We start from the raw sequence: 27668 nt of genomic DNA on the forward strand, positions 1-27668 counted from the left end.
TTGCAAAGTTCCTCTCTTGTTTCAGAAAAAAAATGTTTAAAATTGAACTTAATCTTCCTTAAACCCTGACCAGTGTTGCTAAGTGATTAGAGCATAGGCCTGTGCACTTGAGGGTTGCAGGTTCCATGCCCACCATAGGTCAGGGTGTGTGAGGGAGGCAATCAATCACATCAATGTCTCTCTTTCCTCGCTCTCTTTCTGTCTTTCCCTCTCTCCCATTCCTTCCACTCTCTAAAAATCAATGCAGAAAATATCTTCACTCCTTGGGTGAGGATTAAAAAAAAATCTTCCTCAAATATCTGTTATAATTCTCCAGCAAAACCAACTTGTTTTTCTTGAAAGATTTATAAATTATGAATTTGATTTCCTTAATAGCTATAGGACTATTCATGTTATCTTTTTCATATTGGGTGAATTGTGCTAGTTTGTTATTCATTTAAGCTAAATTGTCAAATTTATATGGGTAGAGTGGTTTAAAATATTCCTTCATTGACCTTTTAGTGTCTATAGAGTCTGTAGTAATATTCCCTGTTTCATTCCTGATATAGGCAATTTGTGTATTTCTCTCTTTTTTCAATTTCTGCTTAAGAACAGCAGGAGGTAATTGTATAATGATTTATAGAAGATATGTTTTGAGCAGCCAAAGCAGGAAACATATGCTACTGTGTGCATGAGAGCAAAGAATTTTTTTACAAATAAATGTGCAGTATGCATTGCTTCTTAACCTACCAAAAGTCATTCTGCTTTCCAATTCTTACTTTACATCATTACTAATAATACCTCTCATTAAATACATGCTGTGTCAGGCATCCTACAATATACTTTTCATGCAAATACAACCACTGCAAAAGTGAATATTATTTACCACATTTTACAGATTGGGAAATTGAGACTTCTCAAAGGATACTCAGTAACTCTCAAAGACAGTTTTACAGTTTAGCCCTCTCAACACTTCAAAGCAATGCATACACTTTCCATTGCACCATGCTGTATTTATTTTTCTCTACAATTACCCCAAATGTCTTCCTATATAATAAAAATAATGGCACCCCCTTTTTTTGGTTTGGTAAGTAAGAAAATTACAGTTTAAAAGATCATTTTATCCAAAGTACAGGGTGGGCAAAAGTAGTTTTACAGTTGTTCATATGGAAAATAATACAATAATTAATATGTAATGATATAAGAATAAACTCTGTTTCATGTATTCACAACTGTAAACCTGTGTTTGCCCACCCCTGTATATGTAAAAGCAATTGTGATGAGGGTTATCACCAAGAAGTAAGTAAAAGTAGATAGAAAAAAGAGCTTAAGGTTCAAACCAGAAAGATGTGACAGTACAAATACTTATATGGATGAATTTAAGATGATATGAAGTTTTAAGAATAAGTAAAGGGTGTCCCAAAATTCACACAAAATTTAAATTTTGTGTGAGCATTAACAACAACAACAACAAAAAATAAAAGCCTAATTTTACTTGTTTTATTGAATCAGATTCTAATATCTGTTGCCCTTTGATTTCAATCCCTTCAATTTGATAAACATTACCAAGTACCAATTATGGCCCAGGAGCAGGGACAATGAAGACCAATGAAGACCACGGCTTTGCGTATGTGCCAGCAAAGCCGTGGAGGCCATTTACCCGATGTGCTAATCCATACATAACCCTATACTGTATACTTTATGAATCAATAAAAAAATTACAATTTTTAATTATAAACCTGTTTTCTATCAAAATTACTTCTTGCGTGAATTTTGGGACACCCTTTACAATACTTAGGACTTCCTTTGAAATAAAACACTATCAGTGTCATGGAAATTTATGTCATACTAGAAGCCCAGTGCATGATATTCATGCGGCGGGGGGGGGGGCGGGGGGGTCCCTCAGCCTAGCTTGTGCCCAAATGGAGGGACATCTATAAAGTAACTGACCTGTTATCTTCAAATGCGTCATGGTTTTAAAGTCTAGAAAAAACTGAGGAATTGTTCCAGGTCAAATGAGATGAGAACTAGACACACTGTATGGTTCTGGATGGGATCTTATTGCCATAAAACATTATTATGACAATTGGTGATATTTGAATCGGGTTATAGGATTCAATGCTAGTAACATGCCAAAGTTCAATATCTGATTTTGTTTTCTGGTTAAGGATACATGTCCACGTTCGTAAGCAATAACATGCCAAAGTATTTGGAGCCGATGGGATCAGCAACTTACAAATAATTCCAGGCAAAAAGGTCTTTATATTGTTTTCTAATTTTGCTGTAACTTTTTGATTGTTTCAAAATAATAATATTAAAACATGAAGATAAGTTAGAGCAGATGAGAGTGCTAGCAAGGGAGCCATTATAGAAGCTATTTCAATAATCAAGTCAAGAGCAGGTGAATTAAGACATTTGCAGTGGGAACAAAGAAAAGAGGAAAGCTTTGGCAGATACTAAGGAAACAGTGAACAAATGGGAGAGCTGAAACTAAAACAATTGAGATGGTTTGGTTTGCTATTTACTAGTAGCTACGGAGAGAAGAAAAGGGAAGGCTCTAGGGCAACTCAAACTTCTGGTTTGGAAAACCGATTAGATGGTAGTACCATTAATATAATGAAAACAGAGATGTTTTTGGAGTAAGTAAGCTGATGTCATGGCAAATAAGTATAGTGAGCTTTATTATTCAAACACGCTAGGCTACTTGACCAAATAAAACATATTTTATTATCATGTTAAGCTGAATTTGTACTCTCTGGCCTCATGTTTCCACAAGAAAGGTAATTCCATCAGAGTAACATTCTTGGCCTATTCTCCCTTCACTCATATCTCCCCATGGAGTGAGAATTGCTCAGCTGCAAAATGTCTTTGGGGAAAGAACTAAACATTCCAGGCTCTGCCCCTTCTGGGTTTCTCCTCTATAGAGCCAACATGTCAGCATAATCTATACATCCCTGCTCTCCTGTATCAAAACCACATTGTAGATAGCTGTGATGTGTGTTTAATTCCAGGGCAAAGTTACAGCAAGCACATTTAGCTACATCTCCAGAATAATATTGTCCAATCAGTTCTACAGTAAAAATAAAAATTATGACGTTTTATTTTAATTTATCTAACTCCTATATCATATCTCTCAACTGGTTCTGAATCTGGGAGAGAAAGTAAAACAGTGCAGTTAATTTGTATACCAAACTCAAACAATGATGTAAACCTTTTTATTCCTCATAGTGACTAATATTAGTGCTTGAAACAAACTTATTGAATTGAATTCAATCAATGTAAAAAATAATGATGCTAACATAACACTGTATTATAGTGAAAAATATAGGTCCTTCTAATTACTTGTTTTTCAGTTTTAGGGATTTAACACCATTGATTTAAAACTTGTTTTTCAACAGGGTACAATATACTTATTTTACTTTTCTTCATACATAAAATAGAAATTATAATGGCTCTATTATCTGATATGATTGCTCAGAGAAGTAAGTAAGTAATGTATAGATACCATTCTGTAACAGGCTAAATGAATGACACAGATTTATTGCTTAGTCATCATGTCCCCTTCTCAACAGTGTAAATTTGTGCAGAATGAGTGGAAAAATCAAACCAGAATGGAACTGCTGGGGTCAGCTATAAAGAAGCATATCAAGTGACCTATATCATGTTTCCCAAATTGTGTGTTGTGGATCACTAGTTGTGAAAAATAATAACGGGTTTCCAAGGGTGGAACTGGGGGAAGGCTATGAAAAATCCTTCAGTGCAGAAAAGTGTTTAACCCTGTAATTCCCTAATACATTTGACCACTGGAACATTTTTTACTCTAGAAACACCACTCAGAATGAGTACTTCACAGATATTGAGACATTCTGATTGAGGGGAAGACAGTAGAATATGTGGTTGGGGCTTCTTGATTTATTAGAATACCCTATGGTGAATTTGGCAAAGCATTAAGTAAAAAATCTATAAAAGCCTTGCTCATTCTATTGTGCTCCCTGGACAGTGTATATACCACTTTATCTATCTAATTTCTATTCAAATATAAAGCTCCTTTTGTGTACCCTCTTCCTAGAATTGCCTTCCCTGGCTTTTACCCAACCATCCTCTGTTAATTAAAATTATACTTATTGAGCACTGATTATGTACTAGGTGCTGTTCTAGGTACTAGGATTGAGCATATAATAATCATAACAGTACATTGTTCTTATTCTTATAGAACATCCATTCGAGTGAGAAAGATATTGACCAACACATAAATGCTAAATAAGGTTTAAAATATGTTACAGAGGAAAACTAGCTAAAGGAGCTAGAATGTGAAGTTGAGGCTACTTTATATTCAGTGGTCAGAGAAGGCCTCCTCATAGTGGCATCTGAATATCATGACCTGAAGGAAGAAAGATAATGAGCCACGTAAGTCAGGGGGAGAAGGGCATTCCAGACAAGTCCATGATGAGTATCAAAAACATAAGGCAGGGACTGTCTGGCTTATCTGAGGCAGTGTAGAAAAGATGGCGTGGCTGGAGTACAGTGAGCTACGTGGAGGCTGACAGAAGATCGATTAAGAGGTTAAAGAGAGAGTCAAATTACATAAGGTGATGTATGATTTTAGTCTGAGTGAGATGGGAAGACATTGGAAGTTTAGCAGATGAATCACATGATCTGATTTATGTAAGTCCACCTGCCAATTTGTAAAAGAATAATAAGGGCACAACAGTCATTGCCAGGAAACAGAGTGAGAGGCTTTTTCAAAAGTCCAGGCAAGAGCATTAATGGTTTATATGATAGTGGCAGAGGAGAGATGGTCAGAGGGTCCTGATTCAAGATATATTTTGAAAAGAAAACTAGAGGAATAATTTTTAAACTTTTTTTAAAATCTCAGGACCATTTCATACCCTTAAAAATTACTGGAAACACTAAAGAGTTTTTGTACAGGGGGGTAATATCTTTAACTATTTAGTATATTAAAAATTAAAACTGAGATACTTTTAAAAACATAGAAATCCAAATGCACATTTCATTAGCCATCAGAGCTATGATGTCATTGAACATCATCGCGCAACAATGGAAAACTCCATCAAGCACTTGTACAAATAAGAGTGGAAAGGAAAAAATATGTTTGTATTATTATGAAAACAGTTTTGACCTCACAGACCTCCTGAAAGGGTCTTTGAGACTGCCAAGGGGTCCTGAACCATAGTTGAAAATTGTCGGCCCTAAAAGGTTTTCTGATGGACCAGATGTGACAGTGTGAGAAGAAGACAAGAATCAAGAATGGGATCAATTTCTTTACCCTGTGCTGCCCTGAACTGAAATGCAAAGTTTAGTGCCACAAATTTTAAGCTTAAAATGCTTTTTAGACATTTATTTGAGATTTAGGGTAGCTGGCTACATATGAGCCTGAGTTCAGGGAAGTGGTCGGGGCTGGAGATAGAAGTTTAGGAGTCATCGGAATATAGACAGCATTTAAAGCCCTGGAACTGGATGAGAATACACAGGGAATGAATGTAGATTGAGAGAAATCTCACAATAATCCCTGGATTATTCATTCAATCAATGAATTCCATCAGTGAAAATCTAAATGTTATCTCTTTAGAACACAGTCTCCCGCAGTCGATTAAAGGTTCTTTGAGGTCATTTTTATATGTAAATATCATTTTATGATGCTCAGCATCCAATAAGCACTCAACTCTGTTTACTGAATAAATAAGCAAATAAAGTAACAATGTGCTCTGTGGTACATTCATAGCTAAATTCCAGAATTTTAGAACAGGCAAGAGTAGGAAGTTGAAGTGATCAACTTCAGATTCATATATTAGGTATGAATCACGCAGTCAAACAGGTTCCCATGAATTGAGAGGCAGAGGTAACTACTACAGGCCTTTAACTTTACCCAGTGCAAGTCAATAACAAGGGATGAGATTAGGTTTCAAATTCTAATCTGCACTGAAGACATTTAAAACAATAATGCCAGCGCTAGTTTCTAGATATTTTATTTTTTAAGGAAATTTTTCCCAGAGAAATTTACAACTATGCATTCTTATTCAGACTGCCTAGAAATGCTCTAGGGAGAAAGACATGCCAAAGAATGGAACCCACTGAGATTTTTATGTATGCGGAAGAAAAAACCTGAATAACCAGACAAAAGAAAAAAAAACAACCATTTAATAAAGTCTGCTGCTGTAAAGGGCATTGTGGCCACAAAATTCAGAGAATCAGATTTTATGCTTAGAAAAGGAGATGAATTTTTTTTTACATGTAGAAAGGGTCAGCAATAAATCATTCCCCATTTTCAATGTGGGTAAATACAGCCAGAGTTTCATCAAAAGAAATGAGGATGAATAATATTCTACTGGCATACGACTGGCATGGCATCTATAAAGAATGATGGTGATTTTATTCATTAACTAGAGGCCCGGTGCACAAAAATTTATGCACTCAGGGGGGCCCCTCAGCCTGGCCTGTGCCTCTCGAAGTCTGGGATCCCTTGGGGGATGACCACCTGCTCTTTTAGGCCTGCTTCCTGGGGAATTGGACCTAAGCTGGAAGTCAGACATCTCTCTGGCAGTCTGGGAGCCCTCGGGGGATGTCCACTTGCCAGCAGGAAGCAGGCCTAAGCTGCAGTTGGACATCCTTAGCACTGCCGAGGAGGCAGGAAAGGCTCCTACCACCACCGCTGTACTGGCAGCCAGCAACCTGGCTTGTGGCTGAGCAGGGCTCCGCCTGTGGGAGTGCACTGACCACCAGGGGGCAGCTCCTGCATTGAGCATCTGCCCCCTGGTGGTGAGTGTGTGTCATAGTGACCAGTCATTCCCAGTCATTCTGCTGTTAGGGTCAGTTTGCATATTACCCTTTTATTATATAGGATAGAGGCCTGGTGCATGGGTGGGGGCTGGCTGGTTTGCCCTGAAGGGTGTCCCGGATCAGGGTGGAGGTCCCACTGGGATGCCTGGCCAGCCTGGGTGAGGGGCTGATGGGTATTTGGAGGCTGGTCACACTCCCTTCAGGGTGGGGGTCCCCACTGGGGTGCCTGGCCAGCCTTGGTGAGGGATTGACGGCTGTTTGCAGGCTGGTCACACCCCCTTCAGGGTGGGGGTCCTCACTGGGGTGACTGGCCAATCTGGGTGAGGGGCTGATGGCTGTTTCCAGGCTGGCTACACCCCCTTTAGGGTGGGGGAGTCCCCACTGGGGTGCCTGGCCAGTCTGGGTGAGGGGCTGAGGGCCGTTTTCAGGCTGGCCAAGCCCCCCAGGACGGAAGCTCCCAGCCTCTCCTTTTTTTATTTTTTTTTTATTCTGGGATTTATTTACCTTCTATAATTAAAACTTTGTTGCCAGCTCCTGCTCGCTCCAGCTCCGTGGCCATGGCCTGCTGAAAGCAGGTATCTGGGGTTTATTTACCTTCTATAATTGAAACTTTGTGGCTTTGAGTGGAGCTCAGAGCCAGGCGGGAAGCTTGGCTTCCTCCATCATTGAGGCAATCAAGCCTCCTGCTCGCTCCAGCTCCGTGGCTGCTGGCCGCCATCTTGGTTGGGTTAATTTGCATATAGTCACTCTGATTGGCTGGTGGGTGTGGCTTAAGGCGTAGCAAAGGTGTGGTCAATTTGCATGTTTGCCTTTTATTAGTGTAGATGGAAGATACAGCTTGTAGTGGGTGCTTTTTGGATTCTGGCTTTTCCCTTCAGCCTGGCCCAATTCTGTGTCCATCTTTATGGGCTTCTCTCACATCCCAAATTTCAGTTCATATCTCCATGGCTCACTTATGCAGACACCTCTATGGGATGAAATGCTGGAGGTTGGGAATACCCCCTAGTTAGCTAGCAGCATTCTGGGTAGATTTGAATGACTTTAGGAACTTAAAAGGCTCCCAAACACATTTCCTAAAAGCCGAAGTTGCTATCATCAGAGCCACTGTGGATGAGACAGCAAGAGAGGAGTGTCTCTCAAAGGTCATATTCCAAATGTGGACAAACACCACTTTTAAATCACTGTAACAGCAAGTCAGGCTGCTACAGAGCCTTACAATTTACACAGCACCACTGCATATTTTATCTGATCTGAGCTTTACTGCATCCCTGAGAAGGACGCAAGGCAAATACCATTCTCATGTTGCTGACAAGTTGAAGGGTCAGAAAGGTTACATAGAGGATGACAAGCATGATTAGAAATGAATTCCTAGAAAGAGCAGTGATAAGGATTTTTTAAAAAATACTTGTCTTCAGAGATACTGATTTAATTCGTGTGGGGTAGGGTCCAGGCATTTTTTTTTTTAATCTTCTCAGGAAATTCTAATTTGTTGAGGACTACTGATTAATTGTTGGGGCCACTGATTTCTTAATATCTTTTTCTTTCCCAATTGTTCTTTGTTTCACCTAAGATTATTTTCTATTATTTTATTATCTTTCTGTTTTTAGCTTTCACGTCTCACTTGGCTTTGGTTTAAGGACTCCAGATTACTGAACAGAGTCTTCTTTGGTTTCCTCCATTAGATTACAAACTACAACCATCTATGTTTCTGCTCTTCGTCCTTTTTCCAACCTATTATTCTCCTCTCAAACTTCATCATCCCTTTGGAATACAATGTTCCATCTTGATGATTTTCTCCCCGAGGAGCTAATTAACATGAACAGATTACTGGAGTTAGGAGACCAGAGTTCTTCCAGTCAGTGACTCTGAAAGACTGGGAAAATTATTCAACCTCTTTAAATCTCAAACCAAATAATTAAAATAAAGAAAAAAAATACTTACCTTGTAGGGGTTTTTAAAGGGCAGGAGTGGAGTGGAAGGGGTCAATGGGGGGGGAGAAGGGGGGAACAACTGTAATACTTTCAACAATAAAGATAAATAAAAGCAAAAAAGAAATAAATGAAACACATGGTCAATAATAGAAATAAATGGCCCAATACACTAAAAGAAAAATATTTTTCAAAGATTATCTTTTAAAAGGGCTTTTTATTTCTTATCTACTTTTTGCTTCAACCCAATACAATATTCTGTACTCTGAGTTATAGGACTCTGTTTTTTACCCACTCTCATTTCTAATTTTAAAATTTAGCGTATATATTCTATAACCCCACAGTGCCCAGTAAAATAGTATTCTAAGTTTGGCAAGAATTTTATATACCACAAATTCTAAACTCTTAATAATGGAAGGGAGAGATGGTATGGATTATTATTAAATTACCTTATTATTAGCTCATTAAACACCCCCAAAAAAGTCCAGAAGAATATCTAAAATATTGATTTCCTTCCGGTTTCCACCTGATTTAAACAGAGTCTATCGTGGATAGGAATTCAGGAGCAACTCATCTTTCTTCAAATCATCTGCCTTAGTCTCTTGAGAGACCTGGGCCCTTGACTTTTATCTTTCTATGGCCTCTGTGTGCTTCTTTTTATAAGATCCCTCCATAGCTGTGAAAAAGTGTAGCCTTCTCACTTCATTGTGTCAGATTCTACTATGGATGGGGTTTAAAGTATGTGGTGGGATCTGTACCAGGAACAGCCCCAAGATAATCAGAATTTCCAAATTTTTCAGGCTGACTTGCTGTTAATATCCACCTATGTTCATTAAAATGTTATTATAAAATTCAATATTAAGCACCTAATAAAATGATTCATCTGTGATATTGTGCCAAAATTGTCTTTTTTTCTGCCTCCACCTTGGTTCACTTCTCAAACATCCCCATGCCATGAAAAAGGAAGAGTAGAAAAATCCATCCAGCTGAAACCAACACCAAGGGTGCAGCCCCAAAATCCAACACTTTAACAGCCAATTCCATATCCAAACTCTCCAGGAATGCCAGTGTTTGAACTTTGGAGCCAATTAGATTTAGTCACTCCTCCTATTATAAATTTAACATTTCAGGCCTCATCATTCATGTCTCTCCCATCAACTTTTAATCTCCTCTTTCCCATTCTTTACAACCAGATTTAATTTCATGCATCCTGACATTAACACACACACACACACACACACACACACACACACACACACACACTGGTTTCTTAAATTCTGTCCTTCCTTCAACACCTGTCATACTTTCCTTTTACCACCAAATTATTCAAAAGCTTAATCTACAACCAGTGCATTGCTTTTCTTCAACTCTTCAACTCTTTGCAATTTAGCTTCTACCTTCTCCACTTTAAATCGCTTTCTTGAAGGTGTTTGAACTCATAATCACCAAACAAGTTGACATTTTGAGCTTCCTTCTGCTTTGCATCCCAACCAGTTTTAATAATGTTAACTAATCTCTTCTTTAAATTTTCTTCTCTGTTCATATTTAGGATAATAGTTTACCTTTCTTGTTTTTTTTATCTCTCAATGCTCCTTCTCTCTCTCCATTTGCTAAGGCCTTCTTTCTAAAGTATATGTAAAGAAATTACTTAAATGTACTGACTTCCAATTTCCTCATCTATAAAATGAAGATAATATCCATTCTCAAAAGAACCAGGAAAATTAAATTGTATTTTGTACTTAACAAATATTAATTATACTCTTAAGAGTGAACATTTCTAGCATTCTGTCTTTGATACTATCTCCCTTCACCATCTAATTCTATAAATGACTATAAAATATTTACCTTAAGCTTTTACCTCTCACCAGAGCTCCACATCAATATTTCTAATTTGTAATATCATGCCACACACTCAATAAGTTTACAAAACAAAATTTATCATGCCACCCTCTTCCTCATCAAAATAAATTCTGCTCAGGTCTTTCCTATTGTTATTAAGATCACTGCAAAATCCCAGCCAGGACCAGATCATTAGTCATCTTTGACTCCCTTAGATTTAATCCATCTATTTGCATACTAATGCTTTATCCAAAGTGTCTCTTGAACATCATAACCAAGTCAACTTATCCCAGAAATGCAAAGTTTGATTAACATTAAAAAATAAAACAATGTAGCCCTAGCCCGGTGGCTTAGTTAGTTGAGTGTCGTCACATACACCAAAAGGCTGAGGGTTCAATTCTCAGTCAGGGCACATACCTAGGTCAAGGGTTCTATCCCCAGTCAAGGTGTGCATAGGAGGTAACCGATCAATCTTTCTTTCTCTCTTCCTCTCTTTCTTTCTTTTTTTTTCTTTCTTTCTCTCTCTCTTTCTCTCTCTCTCTTTCTCTCTCTCTCTCTCTCTCTCTCTCTCTCTCTCTCTCTCTATCTCTATCTCTATCTCTATCTCCATGTCTTTCTAAAAATAAATGGGAACATATCCTCAGATGAGGATTAAAAAAATAATTAAAACATAAAAAATAAAACAATATAATTTATCACATCAACAGAACAAAGGAAAAATCATATGATCATCTAAATATACACAGAAAAATTTTGAAAAATGTCAACACCCTTTTATGCTAAAAACTTTCAGTAAATTAGGAGTAAAAGAGTATAAATAATAAACATAGGTTACATTGTATTTAATGCTGAAATATTGAATACTTTCCCTTAAAGATAACAAATAAGGAAAGGATTTTGGGTTTTACCAGTTCCGTGCACAATTGTCCTGCAGTCACAGTAGTATTATATTATCATATCTAATAAAGAGGAAATATGCAAATGGACTGTCGCACCATCACAAAGATAGCTGTGCCCACAGCAGAGGCGGGTTTTTCTGTAACAGAAGATGGCTACCCCACAGCAGAGGCCAAGTTCCCTTAATGAGCCTTAATGAGCAATCAGCAGGGACCTGAGGCTGTGTCCCTGCCTGGTGGGGCTTGACAGGGGACCTCAGGCTGCACCCCCTGCCCCAGTGCCAGGCCAAGGGACCTCAGGCCATGCCCCCTGCCCTGGCACCAGACCGGGGGACCTCAGGCCACGCCCCCTGCCCAGCAGGGCTTGACAGGGGACCTCAGGCTGTCCCCCCCCCCCCCGCACCTGGCGAGGCTTGATGGGGAACCTCAGGCCGCACCCCCTGCCCAAAAGGGCTTGACAGGGTACCTCAGGCCACGCCCCCAACCTGGAAGGGCTTCACAGGGGACCTAAGGCTGCGCCCCCCACCACAGCACTGGGCCGGGGGACCTGAGAATGTGCCGGGGGCCCTGCGGCTGTGCCCCCCACCAGGCAGGGCTTGACGAGGGACCTGAGTCTGTGCTCCTTGCCCGGCGCCAGGCTGTGGGACCTGAGGCTGCGCCCCTTGCCCAGCTTGATGAGGGTGGGGCTGGCAGGGTCTGGATATTGCCCAATGGGAGTGGAGCCAGCCGGGTCTGGGTCTTGCGTGATTTCTTTTTTCTTTTTTTAAATATATATCTTTATTGATTTCAGAGAGGAAGGGAGCGGGAAAGACAGACAGAAACATCAATGATGAGAGAGAATCATTGACTGGCTACCTTCTGCACGTCTCCTACTGGAGATCAAGCCCGCAACCCAGGCATGTGACCTTGACTGGAATCGAACCTGGGACCCTTCAGTCCATAGGCCGACGCTCTTTCCACTGAGTTAAACGAGCTAGGGCCTTGAGCGATTTGAGGTGCGCATGGGTGGGTGGGGACTTGACTCTGGGTCCCGCAGTGCACCCCAGATTCTGACAGGAGGAAGATTTTCATATACATTTTACTAATTTTCTTTCATCTCTGACATTTCGATTATAGAGAAAGGGCAAATAGCAATATTAAAATATTTCCTCTAATTAATTCCCTTTAATGTGCATGAATTTCATGCACCAGCCACTAGTTAATAATAACAATAGGCATAAAGACTAGAAAAAGAAGAAATAAAACCATCATTATTCTCAGAGGACAGAAGAAAACCATTAAAAATTATTTTTAAAAGGAACTACTATAACTTTTCCATAAGTTTATCCAGGTGGCAGGACACAGGATAATGGAAAACTCAACAGCATTTCTATATACCAACAATGAACAATTGGAAAGTGAAAGTAAAAAACAATACTAAAGCATTAAGTCAACTCAATGAGAAAACTCTTTTTCTATGTAGGAAAAAAAAATGAATCTCAACTCTTACCTCACAACCTACAAAAACAATTTGAGATAGATCATAAAACTAAATATAAAAGCCAGAACCAGAAAGCAACTAGAAAAAATATGAGAGCACATATTCACAACCTGAACAAAACACAAAAAGCACTAACCATGAAAGAAAAAAACTGATAAACTGGATCTCACCAAAATTAAAATATTCTGTTCATCAAAAGTTATCATTTAAAAAATGTGGGTAAATCATCCTGATAGAGAAGCTCAGCCTTGTAGGTTAATATACTGGAGGAAGACAAAGAGAAACCAGTAGTATATAAATATTTCAGTCTCTATGAGTTGAAAATAGAATATTTCATAATCTGAAGAATTTTATGACATGAAAGAATCCAAAGAAGCGAAGGTAAAAAGCTCAAACATGGGATACAGAACTAACAGCTGTGACTTAGTGAGTTAGTAAATATGCCACGCCCAGCCAGTGTGACTCAGTGGTTGAGGTCGACCCATGAACCAGGTGGTCATGGTTCGATTCCCAGTCAGGGTACATGCCCGGGTTTCAGGCTTGATCCCCAGTAGGGGAAGTGCATGAGGCAGCCGGTCAATGATTCTCATCATTGATGTTTATATCTCTCCCTTCCTCTCTGAAATCAATAAAAACATATTGAAAAAATAAATAAATATGCCAAATAAAATCAAACAACAAAACACTGCAAAATCTGTGGCTTCTAAGTAATTAACAGTAATTCCAAACATGCAATGTATAATCAGCCCTACCACAAATTGAATGCAATGAGTCCTTGTTTACAATGGATATTCTCATGTATAGGTAGAGTTATGGAAAGTAGACTAGATAAAGACATACAAAAAGAGAAGGGGAAGTAACTAAACTTGCTCTATCTAAGTAGTATATATTTGCAGTGAATGCAATGAAAATTATGTTTTTATTCCTCATCAATTCTATATCATTCTCACAATAAAAATGAACACATGTGCCAATGCCCAGGCAAAGAAATGCAAATTCATGAACACAGGTAGTTTTAAGAATGAAATTATCTTTTCAACCATGTTATTAATTTCTAATTAGTAAATTTTAAAAGTGTTTTAATACCCATAAGTCAATCTAACTTCACATTTTTTGCATTTCCAGCCAGAATTAGCAAACACTTTAGAGGATTAAACTTGTGATCAAAATATAGGCTCTTATATAACCTAACAACAATTATCTTTTCTTTGGAACAGTTAGATCTCAACCATTCTCCATCCCTCACACACCTGTGACTTGTCAGAACACCCCAGGGAGTCCCCTGTTCTATCCATCCAGCTGTCCCCCACCCACACTCTCTAGTCTCCAAATCCTTTCCTGAAATCACGTGTCCTACCCTGATTCTCCCTAATAATTACTTCCACTAATTTTCTATTCCCTGCTCTCTACAGTGAATGAGGGGCCCCAGGAGGTTAGACATCATGAGGAGAGATAAGCAATCCACCACAGTCTCTGCGGTAAAAAGAAAATTGAGGTTATATTCTTTCCCAATTATACACCTTAGCAGTCATTGTTCTATTACATACAAACTTATAGGCTGCATTGGTTCTAAGTTAAATACCATAATCCTTAGTTTCCTGACTTGCTTCATTTTTTTCCTCCTCAAATCATCACTATGACAGCTAAGAAAGGAAGCTGGAGTTAGTTAGTTTCATAGACATTTACTAGTAATAATGAACCGAGGAATAAAGTCAAGTTGGAATTTCTGGCTTTAACACTACCTCTCATTTTCTTCAAAGTTTACCAAAATAAACACAGCTAAAGAATATGTAAGGAAGGATTTATGGATTAAGTTTCCTTAGGGTTGCATAGACTTCAGATATGTAGAAAGAAATCTGTTTTTCATTCATTGAATGACCACATGCATTTACATTAGAGAATTTACGTTGGTATAAAAGTAAATATGTTTATTAATGGATCTTATTAACTTACATATAGGACAATCTCTTACCTAAGACATTTTAAAATTTCTGGAAATGTTATGGCTTCACAGTAACACCAGAAACAGCTTCATATAATGAGAGAACCGATGACAGTTAATGTGGCATTTAGCATCTAAATATGGGGTTAATGAGGTTATTTCTTGAAGCAAATGAACTAGATGACATTTCCCTGAAGAGGAAGAAAGGGGTTTTGAAGACATTTTTCTCCTCTGCATATTGGGACTCTGTGTAAAATGTGACTGTGTCTAACTGACCCCAAACCTGTAAATTCCTCATAAAGATGTCATGTTGTGAGGATTTTTCCAGCCTCTGAACAGGACCAGAAGAGACAACTATTATATGAAAGAAAGGAAAAGAACTGCAAATTAGTTGTGCAACTTAGCCCCTTTGGAGTGCCAACATCCTTACCCAAAACACCAGAATATCCATCCCCTTGGAGTTAATGAAGGTTAACGGAAACAATTTATATGAAAGTGTCCCAAAAAAAAGTAAGAAAAAGAAGAAAATATTCTATAAACTGAGGTGGATATATAAGGTTTAAATTCCATTTTAAGAAAATTTTAGCCTTTGCGACAGCATGAATGACCTGGAGAACATTATGCTAAGTGAAATAAGCCAGTCAGAGAAGGACAAATACCATATGGTTTCACTTACATGTGGAATTTAATGAACAAACAACTACCAAGCAAAATAGAGAATAGACTCATAGATAGAGAGCAGGCAGTCAGCTCAAGGATGGGGGTGTTGGGAGGGGGGAATGAAGAAAAAATAAAAATAAAAGAGAGAGAACTCATGGACATGGACTACAGTGTGGTGATTGTGGGGGTAGAGGGGGAATAGAGGGCATAGAGGAGATAAAAGGTGATGGAAAAAATAAAAATTTTTAAATTTTAAAAGGAAATGAACTAAACTGCACATAAATGTGGGTGAATATTCATAACATAATATTGAGAGTAAAAGGCTAATTCCAGGTAAAAAATTAAATAAATAAATGCCATTTTATTAATGAGGATGATGATTATAATAAGAATCGTCCTAAACAAATCATATAAAAGAAGATAAAATATTAAGGAAATCATGGCTCATTCACAGCAAAACAGTCTTAAAAGGCACATCTGTCTTACAAATTAGCTCAAAGGACTTGTTCATACTATATACTTAAGTAGATGGTGAATGGCATTGATTAGATCCACAGTCCCCCTCTCTTGGGTTTTATGAGGCCCATTCAGAATGAGCCAGGTTTGAGAACAAGACCAAGTCCATGTTCTGAGTTCTCCTGTTGGCAAAAATATAATGCTAACAGCTTTATAAGTGCTATTTTCAATGAAATATCACAGAACAGCTTGTCCCAGTGATATTTCTAAAGCTTGCCTGCAAACCGCCTACTGGGAAATCCAACTGAAAGAGAAGAAAGAGGGAAGCGAAAGAAAGCCACACAGACAAATGACAGGCATGAGGGAAAAGAACAAAAGGTAAAGGGAGACCAGCTAGGCGTGAGCACTGAAGGGAAATAAGGAGCAATGAGATGTAAAATACCAAACACAGGCAAAATTAGAGACCGTAAGGAATAGAGAATGTAAAGAAAATATATAAAAACAACTGAGGCTGGAGGATAGGGAAGTGATTACAAGTAATGCAGCATGTTCAGAGAAATGAAGACAAAATGAGCAGGAGACACCAAAAAAAAGTAACAACTTAATAACTGGACTATAATTATTAAAATGTTATGAAAGGAAGATGATGTGAAATAGCACATTTCCTAAGCTTCATTTGTGTTTTTTTTTCTATAATATACAAATTCCTTTTGCTAAAAGCTGATATAGATTTCAGTGTCTACCATCAACTCCAAGGGCAGAACATCCCCTTCCAAGTCCCTTCTTTTAATCTAAAAATCAATGTACATATCATAAAATAGGCCAGGCATTGCAATGTCAGTTTTGCATGCACTGATTCAGAAACAAAATGTGTTATGGTGTAGATAATGTCATTCTGGGCACTTACCTGAGGTCGAATAACTTTTACAATATTTTTGAGGGCAGTATCGGGGGATGGAGGTGAGCAGTCAGGTGTTGGGCCTGTAGAGCTGTTTCTATGGTTACTAGTTCCTGGAGCAGTAATTGCTACCTCAGAGGCATTATCTGCGAATAAAAATAGAACTGCCATGAACCTAATCACTCAGTTTACCTTTTAAGACTGCAAATTAGTTTAATGACCAGGAATTGAGATTTCAACTTAAAACTGGTATCAATTACAAGATCATACTGAGGACTATGCTCAGCAGTATGTTTTATAGATAATGTTTATTGAATGCGTTGCTCTCTTTTAGAATAATATCACCCCCTGTGGTATTATCCCAAGAAAGAAGAGTATTATTATTCAGTTAATAATGATAAATTAACCAACATGTCTGTGAAGACTATCACAATTATATGAATGACTAAAACTTTAACTTTAAAAAGAACATGATTTTTTAATATATTATGGGGCTAAGTTTTCTTCATAATCTTTCAAATGGGTATTGATCTTTATTAAAGTAGATGTTTCATAGCTCCAATTCATAAAACCCCAATTCAAACCTCCCCAAAGCATTTCTCTCAGAAATCCCTCAAGCTATAGGAAAATATCCCAGTGAATTAACCTTGATGAGAAACTGACATTTGTACAAAACATTTTTATAATACAAAACTATTACCCCACAGATAAAGATATCCTCCTATATGGTCAAAACTAAATGAATGAAATTTCAAAAATCTAAATTAGTCTTCCCTTGTGGTAACTGTTTGGGGGGTGGGGTGGAAGGATAAAGAAAGTAATGTCTTCAAAATCAGCAGCATGTGAAACATTTTCTTCTTAAGTTTATATAAAAACAAAATAACATCAACGATGCCATTTGGAATGTTTAAAATACTTGGGAAAGGATGACAAATGTTTTATAAATAACTTCTGCTAGCACAAAGAGAAGTTATATTATTTTAACAACAATTTGGCAATCCTCTGTGGCTTTTTATGGAAACGATTGCAAGTTCAAATCTGCAAAAACATATACTTCCCTGTTATAATTTTAATTAGTTCCCAATAATGTTCTGTCCTAGACAGCTAGCTGAATTGATGCAAAAGGGACCGAAACTGTGAATTGTTTATAGACCAGCAAATCTCTCTGTTCCACAGCTACTGTCTACAATACCAACCGAAAAGCAATAATTTATGAAGGCATCTCCTGCTCATAATAAGTGAGGATATAAAAACTCTACCCCCCACATAAAAATATAATTCAGTCTTCTGGGGAATCTAGACATAGGCTTATGAAAAATACAAGTGTGGCACACTGAATTAAATAGATCCTTCATTAAATATGTCTTTAAAATGTCCAGAGTTCTCTCTTGACTTCAGTTTAATGGATCAGGTGGGAATTAGCATTTCAAGAACAGGCAGGTTTGTATGGGTGGTCTTCTGAGTAAAACAGAATAGTATGAGTCAATATTGAAACAGAGACAAAACATCAGTCAGCAAGAGGGTGACAAAGATGCCCTGCTTCTCTCCAATTTGTCCTTCCTTCTTTCATTCATTCAACCATACATCCAAAAACATTTATTTGGGGGCAAGGATGTCAGTTATTATGTTCCTTCTAAGGATAAATTTTAAAAAATCTCTAGCCATGGGTAGCAGGTAGGGAGGGATTAAATAGGTGGAGCAGAGAGGATTTCTAGGACAGTAAAACTGCTCTGTATGATTCTATAATAGTGAGTGCCTGACATTTTAAGCCCCATTAGTCTATACACCACGAAGAGTGAACCCTAATGTAAACTACGGACTTTGGTCCATAGTTTGGATAATGATGTTTCCATGTAGGGTTGTTATTGTATCAAATGTATCCCACTCTGGTGGGGGGGTGTTGATTGGCGGGGGAGGCTGTGTCCATGTAGAGGCAGAGTGTATATGAGAACTCTCTGTATCTCTACTCAATTTTGCTGTGAATCTAAAACTGCTCTAAAAATAATGTCTTCAAATATTTTTTAAAAAATCTCTGCCCCTGCCCTAGCCGGTTTGGATCAGTGGATAGAACATTCACCTGTAGACTGAAGGGTCCCAGGTTTGACCTCAGTTGCAGGCTTCTCTCCAGCCCGGGCCCTAGTTGGGGCGCATGCAGGAGGCAACCAATCGATGTGTTTTTCTCACAATGATATTTCTCTCTGTCTTTCCCTCTCTCTTACACTCTCTCTAAAAATAAATGGGAAAATATCTTTGGGTGAGGATTAAAAAATATATATTTCTGCCCTTGACAAGTATACAATCAAATGTGGCATCCGAGATGCAATTTATAATGCAATATAACTTGAGAATTGATAACAGATCAATGAAGCATGATGAAAAGGCAGGGGAAGACTGTGGCTGGAGAGGAAGGTGGTTGTAAAAGACTTCAGTTTTCAGGCAAGAAAGCTGGAGTAGAACATAAATCATAACAACATGAAGGTAGAACAAGCATAGATGAGCTATTTTATGTTAGGAAGAAGTCGGAGGTGAGTTTAAATGCGTTAGAGGAAGGTTTTTAGTATAAGAATTTATATTTAATTCTGTAGGCAATAAGAAATATTGAAGGTATTTAAGCAGGGAGTGAGTGACCTAGTAGTAATAATAGTTAAAGTTTATTGGACTACAATGAAATGATGTTAGAGTTTTATTTTCCTTATCATTTACCATTGATTCTCTCTTCTGTACTTTTCATTGTTGTCTCTCTGTGTTGTATTCTGAATAGTTTCTTCTTTGTTGAATTTATTGGGGTGACATTGGTTCCCCAAGTGATACAGGTTTCAAGTGTACAAATCAACAAAACATCATCTGCCTAGTTTCTTATATTTATTTTCCGGTTTATTGGTTCTTTCTTCAGCTCTGTCTGGTCTGCTATCAAACCATTTTCTTCATTTCAATCCTATTTTTCAATTCTAAAATTTCTACTTGTTTCTTTTTCAAATATACGGTCACCATTTGGCATTTTTCAGTTCCCTAACTTTTTCAAGCTTCCCTTTATTTATTAGAAAATGTCAAGGACATTTGTTTTTGCTGGTTTTTTGGGTTTGTTTTTTTTTAGCATCCGAGTCTAATAATTCCAATATCTGAATTCTCCATAGACCTGTTTCTCTATACACTGTCCTATTATCTATCTCATCTTTAATTCTTTATTATGTGTCACTCAACTTTTTGATAGAATAAGATATACAACATTAAATATAATGCTTTTGTCTTTTAGTAAATGTTAATTCAAAGAAGCATCCCAACATACATTCTAATACCATATGCTGAAGTCTTTAGAAAACTTACCTGTTCAGTGTTAGATAATTTATTTAACATCTCAGGATTTCAGTTTCCTGAACTTCAAAAATGTAAATGGTTAATAACTATCTTCTTGGGTTTATGCGTGCATATAAAATGAGAGAACACACATGAAAAATAACTAGCATGTTATCAGGTTTAATAAATTTGAGTATTGTACAGATTTAATAAATTTGAGTTTTTTTCCCCTATCAAACCAAATATCATCAGAATTAAAATAAAATATGGAAATGGAAAGAAAATCCAGAGGGAGAAGCAAGAAAATAACTACTAATGTGTTTTAGATAATACATCTAGATTAATGATTGTGAGTAATTGGGTAGGATTTGAGGCCAGTACCTTTAAGCTATTAATACAAAGAGGTAGGAACAGAATTGAATTCCAGGAATAAGGAATGATCCACTGAGGAATGATTTACTGCAAGGACTGGCCCTGTTGACTGCCTTTGGATCAAAGACAGAAAAACTGCTGGGTACTCTAAGCAGACTATAAAGCAAAAGTTTATGAATGTTTCTTACAAGTAATTTAACACACAGTATAAGACAGTGGGTAATGAAGTACTAAATTCTTTAGAAAAGACTTTAAGTGTCTCTATCTCCTGAATCCATGATCTCTGCCATTATACCAATAATTTGGTTTTATACTACTGTGCACTGTTCATTATCTCTTCTAGACTAGACTTTATTACCTCAGAGACTTATATTTCCATTATCCCCTCCATAGCTCAATGCACACCTTTAAAAGTACTAAGTGAAATAAAGCAAAGAAAGCAAAACGTGTGTGTCAGTGGCAACCATCACAATGCCCATGGTGACATGAGGAAAGGTGACCTGGCTTTTATAATTCCACGGTCCTTTTCTCTAATGTTTAGAGAAAATTCAAATGAAAAGCATAGAACATACATAAGAGCGTTAGGAAACAGATTTATGCCTTCAAATAGCCTTTATTATACTACTTATAAAAATACCAATTATCCAGTGGACTTTGTAAAATGGCAGCCTGTGTCAAAGATATACATGATCGACCCACATCTCACACCTGCAGCTACAAAACATGGCTGATGAAAATGAAATGAGGTGTGTAAAAACTGTTTAGAGAAAATTACTGAATATACTGCAATCTTAGATTGCAATAAGAAACATCTTCTAGACAGATTCCCTTACTATTCATTAGATTATGCGTTATGATTGTCAGTTTCCTCTACAATAATAAGCTTATAAGAAACCTCCTAGTTTACTTGGGCTTTTAGAGGAAAGCATTCTGTGAATACAAAATAACGCATGGGCAGTGTTATAGAATTTTAATATCATTCTTTAGCATGTACAGAGCAGTTAAAGGACACCAGAGGCCTTGTTAACTGCTGTGTAGCTGACAAATAGGACTGAGATTGCTTCTGGCTGGAGATTCAGGAAAGGTGTCATCGAACAGGTGGTGATAAAGGAGGTCTCTGACAGATTAGTACAATTTAGATATAAATAAAGGGGTGGGAAGGTTGGAAGTAGGGTGAGAAAAAAGCAGAGGGATTGGAAAGAGCCACATTGGTAGAATAAGGGAGAGCTCATTTTGAATAAAATATAATATTCATGGAAAGTAATACAGAGAAATGGAGGAGCCATATAGTACAGATTTGGGCTTTGGAACTGGACAAACCTAAACTGCAATCCTGGAATATTTAATCTCAGTTTCCTGTGAAACAGTGTTTTCTCATAGTGCTGTAAGAATAAATGGGGTATCTGTGTATGTATGTCTGTTTAACATACTTCCTGGCACACAGTAGGTGCTCAAATAAATGTGGCTACTATTATCATAATGATCTTGAATGTAACACTAAGTAATCATCAAGAAAGTATTTAATAGTTATTAGTCTAGCAATTCCTGAAGTACAAGTTTTAATTGTTGGCCTTAAGTCAGGAATTAGCAAACTTCTTTTGCAAGGGCAGATAGTATTTTAAGCTCTGTAGGTTATACTGTCTCTTTCATAACTACTCAACCTGCTGTTGTAGCACAAAAGCAGCCACAGACAATATGTAAGCAAGTGGATGTGGCTATGTTCCAACAAAGTTTTATATATAAAAACAAGTGTGGACCAGATAGTTGGTTTGTACACCCCTGTCATAGTACTTCCCATGGAAATATTTTCCCTCTTATGGACAAACCTAGGAGAATGGTATATTATACATTTTTTTCCATATTCATATTAAATATGAATATTCTCCTCACTATGTAACTTAAAACTAAGATTTTCATTATAAAAGTAGAAATGTACTTATTATTTAAAAATAAAAAACATTATATCTAACACAAGGGCTATGCCTTGTCCACAATAAGTGTTCAATAGATGCTCATGGGATGGATAAATAAAAAATGAATAACCAATTGAATCTTTGTATTTTAAAGTAATTTTGTTTTGCCTTAGCTGGTTTGGCTCAGTGGATAGAGCGTTGGCCTGCAAACCGAAGGGTCCCGGGTTCAATTCTGGTCAAGGGCACATAACTCGGTTGCAAGCTCCTCCCTGGCCCAGGCAAGCCCTGGTCAGGGTTCGTGCAGGAGGTAACCAATTTTTTCTCACATCAATATTTCTCTTTGTCTTTCCCTCTCTCTTCCACTCTTTCTAAAAATCAATGGAAAAAATATCCTCGGGTGGGGATTAAAATAAAAATGAAGTAACTTTGTTTTAGTAATGGGACATGACCATCATTTCTGAGACAGGCTGTATAAGAATCATAAGTAAAATAGTCCAAATATCTTCTGTTTCAATATTTCCAGTGAGAAGAGCCCACTATGTACTAGTTGAGGAAGTTAATATCTAATAATTGTTTTAGAGCATTATTTAATATTCCAAATAGTTATTACATTTTTACTTTCTCCTAGCGATGGCTTTTTAAGAATTAGCAATTCTTTAAAATCTATTGAAAACTGAAACACTTGAACCTTCATTACTTTCCCCAACAACAGCTGTGCATATTCCATAGTCTTGACCAAGTAGCTACTTGACCAGATAAAATACATGGTGGGCAGCTTCTAAAATGGGCCAGATTGATCCCTCTCTGCCTCATGGCATTCATGCTTTTGTTAATTTCGCACCCCTGGAGTGTGAGTTGAACTTGTTGATGAACTTCCAACAAACAAATACAGAAGTGATGAGATGTCACTTCCAGGGTTAAGTTATAAACAGGCTTGGGTGTGTCATCTAGTGGCCCCCCTCTTTAGACATCTTACACTGAGGAAAGCAAGTAACCACACTATCAACAGCCACTTGGAGAGGCCCCCATCGCATGGCAAGAAACTGAAACCCTCAGTTTGATAGCCCATTTGGTCCAAAATTTGTCAACAACCATATGAGTCAGCTTGGAAGTGGATCCTTGCAGCCCAGTCAGGCCTGGAAATAACCATTTCACAGAGAGTCTGAAACCAGAATCACCGCCCTCTAAGCCCCTGGAAATGACCATTTCACAGAAAGTCTGAAACCAGAATCACCGCCCTCTAAGCCCCTCCTGGATTCCGGACCCACAAAAACCCTGAAATAACAAATATTTGCTGGTTTTGGTCACATGTTTTAGAGTAATTTTCCCTGTGTGCACACATACAATATAGTTCTGAAAATAGATTTGTCATATAAATTAAATATGTATTTCATAAAATTAGTGATTTTTACTCAAAATTTCAATAAGTTCTAGGAAAACTAGATGAAAATCACCACCTATATAGAGTTTTGTTTGAAGTCTACACTAGTCAGGAACCCATATTTACTTTGGTGATGTGGTATTTGGGCATAAAATACAGCCACAAATTAGTCTTACTCTATTATTAACATCTGAATTTATATTTTCTTTGATATGCTATTATACTCTTCAAGTTATGTGAATACTCATGATGACAGACTTCACATATTGTAAGAAAAATATATTGTATCCAATTGCAATTTGTTTAGATGAACTTTGGGAAAAGTTAGATTGCATTCCATATGCTTTCATAAATCAGATTGAAATGTCTTAGGATTCCCAGAAAGTAAATGGGAACCACCCAAGTATTATTTAAACCTAACTCATCTCTCCTCTTTTATACTCACAGCAGGAATACAATTTAACATGGAGCAAAGATTTCCATTTTCCCTTTTCTAGAGATGAATTCTGTATTCTCATCATTGTCCTCATTTCTTCTTTATCTACCCAGTTGGGAAGGTGGGGACTGGTAAGAGATGAGGCTAAATATAAAATAAAACAAAACAAAATAAAATAAAATACCACAAGAAAAACCAGCACATCATTCAGGGCTTTTTGAACCTTATTACAGATTTGGGTCATTTTTCTAAGAACAATGACAAAATAACAAGTCACTAAAAGTTTTTAATCAGAGAAGTGATGCATTCAGATTTGTGATTTTTAAGATGACTTTGGCTGTAACATAAATCATAAATTCAAGGAAGGCAAATAGGACAATTAATATTTTATTATTAAAATAATCCAGAAGAGTGGTTGGTGAAGGTAGAGATTAAGAGAAAATAGATTTGAGGGATAGTTGGATATATATATAATAAGTTACAGAATTACCCTCACCCTCCTACTTATTACAGTTAAGAAGTATAAGAACTAGTGATTTATTGGATATAGGAATTCATAGAGATGGTGATGGCAAGGATCCCAAGGTTTCTGAAGTCAGATGAGTGATTAAATAATTTACTGAGATAAGAAACCATGAATGAACAATAAGTTTGAGGGGAAAGATATGAGTTTAGTTTTTGATATGTTAGGATATGCCTTTGAGACATGCTGGTGAAGATATTCAGTAGACAATGGATGGATGGATAGATAATAAATGGATAGATGGATGGATGGATGGATGGTGGATGGATGGATAAATGAATAGATAGATAGATAGATAGATAGATAGATAGATAGATAGATAAAATGAAGAACAGATTATCCTGGAGTTGACAGAAGTGGTATAACCTAGAGAGCTGTATTTGGGAGTCCTTAGCATGTTGATTATAACAGAAGCCACACTGTGGATGAGGTATGAATAGGGAGGACTTTGAGCCTTGAGGAAGTCCCAACTTTTAGAACTTTCAGAAAAATCTCAGCTGTCATGGAGGATGTTAACAAAGTTCCATCTAATGGCTTCAATTTTCTTTATTAATTAAAATATGAGAATATATGCTGTGAGAGACGAGGTAGGAAAAAGTATCAGAGGTTTGAGAAGAGTAAAGGAGAGAAAGAGTGGAGGTCCAGCTTGAATTTGGTGAGCATGAATTTATGAATTAATGACTGTTAATTTCATAATTATACACAGTCTGACATTGTAGGAGAAACTGTTCCAGAGGGTACCATAAATGACATCATAAAAAGTCTATTTTCCTAACATAATCACTTTAAAGAGTCTGTTGTATTTTTAGAAATATTATTCTGCAATTCCTGTTATTCATATATTGTATAAGTAAAATTAATCTGAGGGGAAAGGAGTATAATTTGCTTTTTGTTTAGGGTATTATTTTCCACATATAGCCAAATTCCACCAATTTAAGCAAACTGAGATAACTACATTTTCAAATTGGTCAACTGTTTCTATGGGTGATTTCCCTGCAGGTACTGCTGCCCTAGTCTCCTCCCTTCACCCCTCTATAAACTAACATTGGGTTAAAAATGTACCGAGTGCCAGTCTGCTTTACTAAATGGCTAAGACAGCACATAACAAATGCCAAATAAATAATTGCTGTTTGATAAAAATGGCTCTTATCAGCAAGGCCAGTATTTATATGTAAAAGAATGATTCCAATGGGCTTAAAAACATTTGCTCTCTTAAATGAGTTAAACATACCCACAGAAATTATGTTGACATTACTCACTTGCTAAGCAGAGATAAACATTAGTCCTGGTCCAGTCGGAATTCTTTTAGTTTCAAAACTTTGGCACTAAAATTCAAAAAGCTTCACCATTCATTTCAAAAAATATTTTGGTATGCAGAAGTTACAGAATCACCATAGAAATGATCCATTTCAGGGTAGTGGTGGAAGTGTAGTGGGGGAGAGGAGGATTATTCACCAGATGACCTTTCCATTTCAAGTTGACCACAGCCAGTAAGCACATTAGCAAATTGCATCGAGGTAACCAAAATCCACACTATCCTGGCATGTACCTATGATTGTGTTCTTTTTTTATCAGAGATCATCTATTCTCTTCCAACAAGATTGGAAACAGTGTTGCTGCAAATTGCTCATTAATCAAAATGGATTTATTGAGCATCCATAGTGTGCAAAGCCTGTACTAAGTGATTCAAAATAACAGGTTGCCTAGTTACCATAAAATAGAAATATTCCCCTGTGAAGGTTAAAATTAAATGAAAAGCAGATAAGAAAACATTATCTTTGATGGCATCTGACTATTTCATAAGGGCTTTTTCTGCCATTACAGCCATTTTCTTTTAAAGATAATGGTCATTCATTCATTCACTCATTTGATTATTCATTCATTTATGCAACTGAGTCACCACTGTGATTATATGCGGTTCTTTTTTCCTGATACAATAAGGGAAAAATATTATTCAATACTGACTGCATAAATATGAGTCTCAGATAGCAAATTACCAAGGAAGTACTGGACTTCTGTTATTCTTTATTTAATGAGCCTGGTACTACAGCAATATCATGTCTTACTCTGTGTAAAATCTGTAGTCATTGAGGCATTAGTTAAAATGCACCTTGGGAAAAGCATCCCTCATTTTCTGGTTGGACTGCAAAACTTTGTTGAATATAGCCTTACTAATAAGGTGCTTCATATTTAAATCAAACCAGTGGAAATGCTGAATTTTTTTCCTTGTGGTCAGGGTGAGATAATATTTTGTACTAGCTCATCCTAGTTAATACATGGGACAGCCCACAGAAAGGTAACTAAGATGCATATTAACTGTGATTTTCTGAGAAACTGTATATTCTATATCTATGAATGACACTGCCGGTCACAGCCATGACCCTCAAGCTGCTTAGCCTCTGAGATAAGCAGGCCAGGCGGAGTCTGCCCTCACATCCCAGGCATTCTCATTCACCCCTCCCTTCTGTGTAGTATTGAGTTTGTGTGCTCAGTTTTGGTCCCCATATTTGTTCCCTTGAGCTGCTGTAACAGAGCACTCCCAACTAGGTATTTTAACAGAAGTGTATTATTTCACAGTTCTGAAGGCTAGATGCCTGAAATCGAGATTTTGGCAGGGTTGGTGTCTCCTGAGGCCTACAAGAGAGGTTTTGTTCTGAGCTGTCTCCTTGGTTTTCAGATGTATCTCTCCACATCATCTTTTCTCTTTCCATATCGCCAGTAAACAAATCTCCCCCTTTTTATAAGGTCACCAGTCATGTTGGATTAGGGCTCATCTAATGACTCTGCTTCAACATAATTATCTCTATAAAGACCTTCTATCCAAACACTCTAAATAAGGTCACATTTTGAGGTACTAGAATGTGAGTTGGATT

General features: G+C 37.2%; 1 protein-coding gene across 9 annotated transcripts in view; it reads right to left on the bottom strand.

Moving 5' to 3' along the window:
* Window positions 1–27668, bottom strand: part of ANKS1B (ankyrin repeat and sterile alpha motif domain containing 1B) — an 839347-nt gene that overhangs the window by 552681 nt on the left and 258998 nt on the right. For 5 of the 9 annotated variants that reach the window (XM_036299852.1, XM_036299851.1, XM_036299850.1 and 2 more), the window contains exon 1: window positions 16886–16992. Coding sequence is in view for 4 of the 9 variants with exons in the window: in XM_036299864.1 (XP_036155757.1) it covers window positions 16886–17022 (137 nt within the window). In the remaining 5 variants the exon portion in view is untranslated. Of the gene's footprint in view, window positions 1–16885; window positions 17023–27668 lie in introns of those variants that run through there. The other 4 variants (XM_036299864.1, XM_036299863.1, XM_036299862.1 and 1 more) reach the window with 1 other exon arrangement.

This window comes from Myotis myotis, unplaced genomic scaffold (assembly GCF_014108235.1).
Source record: "Myotis myotis isolate mMyoMyo1 unplaced genomic scaffold, mMyoMyo1.p scaffold_m19_p_3, whole genome shotgun sequence".
NCBI lineage: Eukaryota > Metazoa > Chordata > Mammalia > Chiroptera > Vespertilionidae > Myotis > Myotis myotis.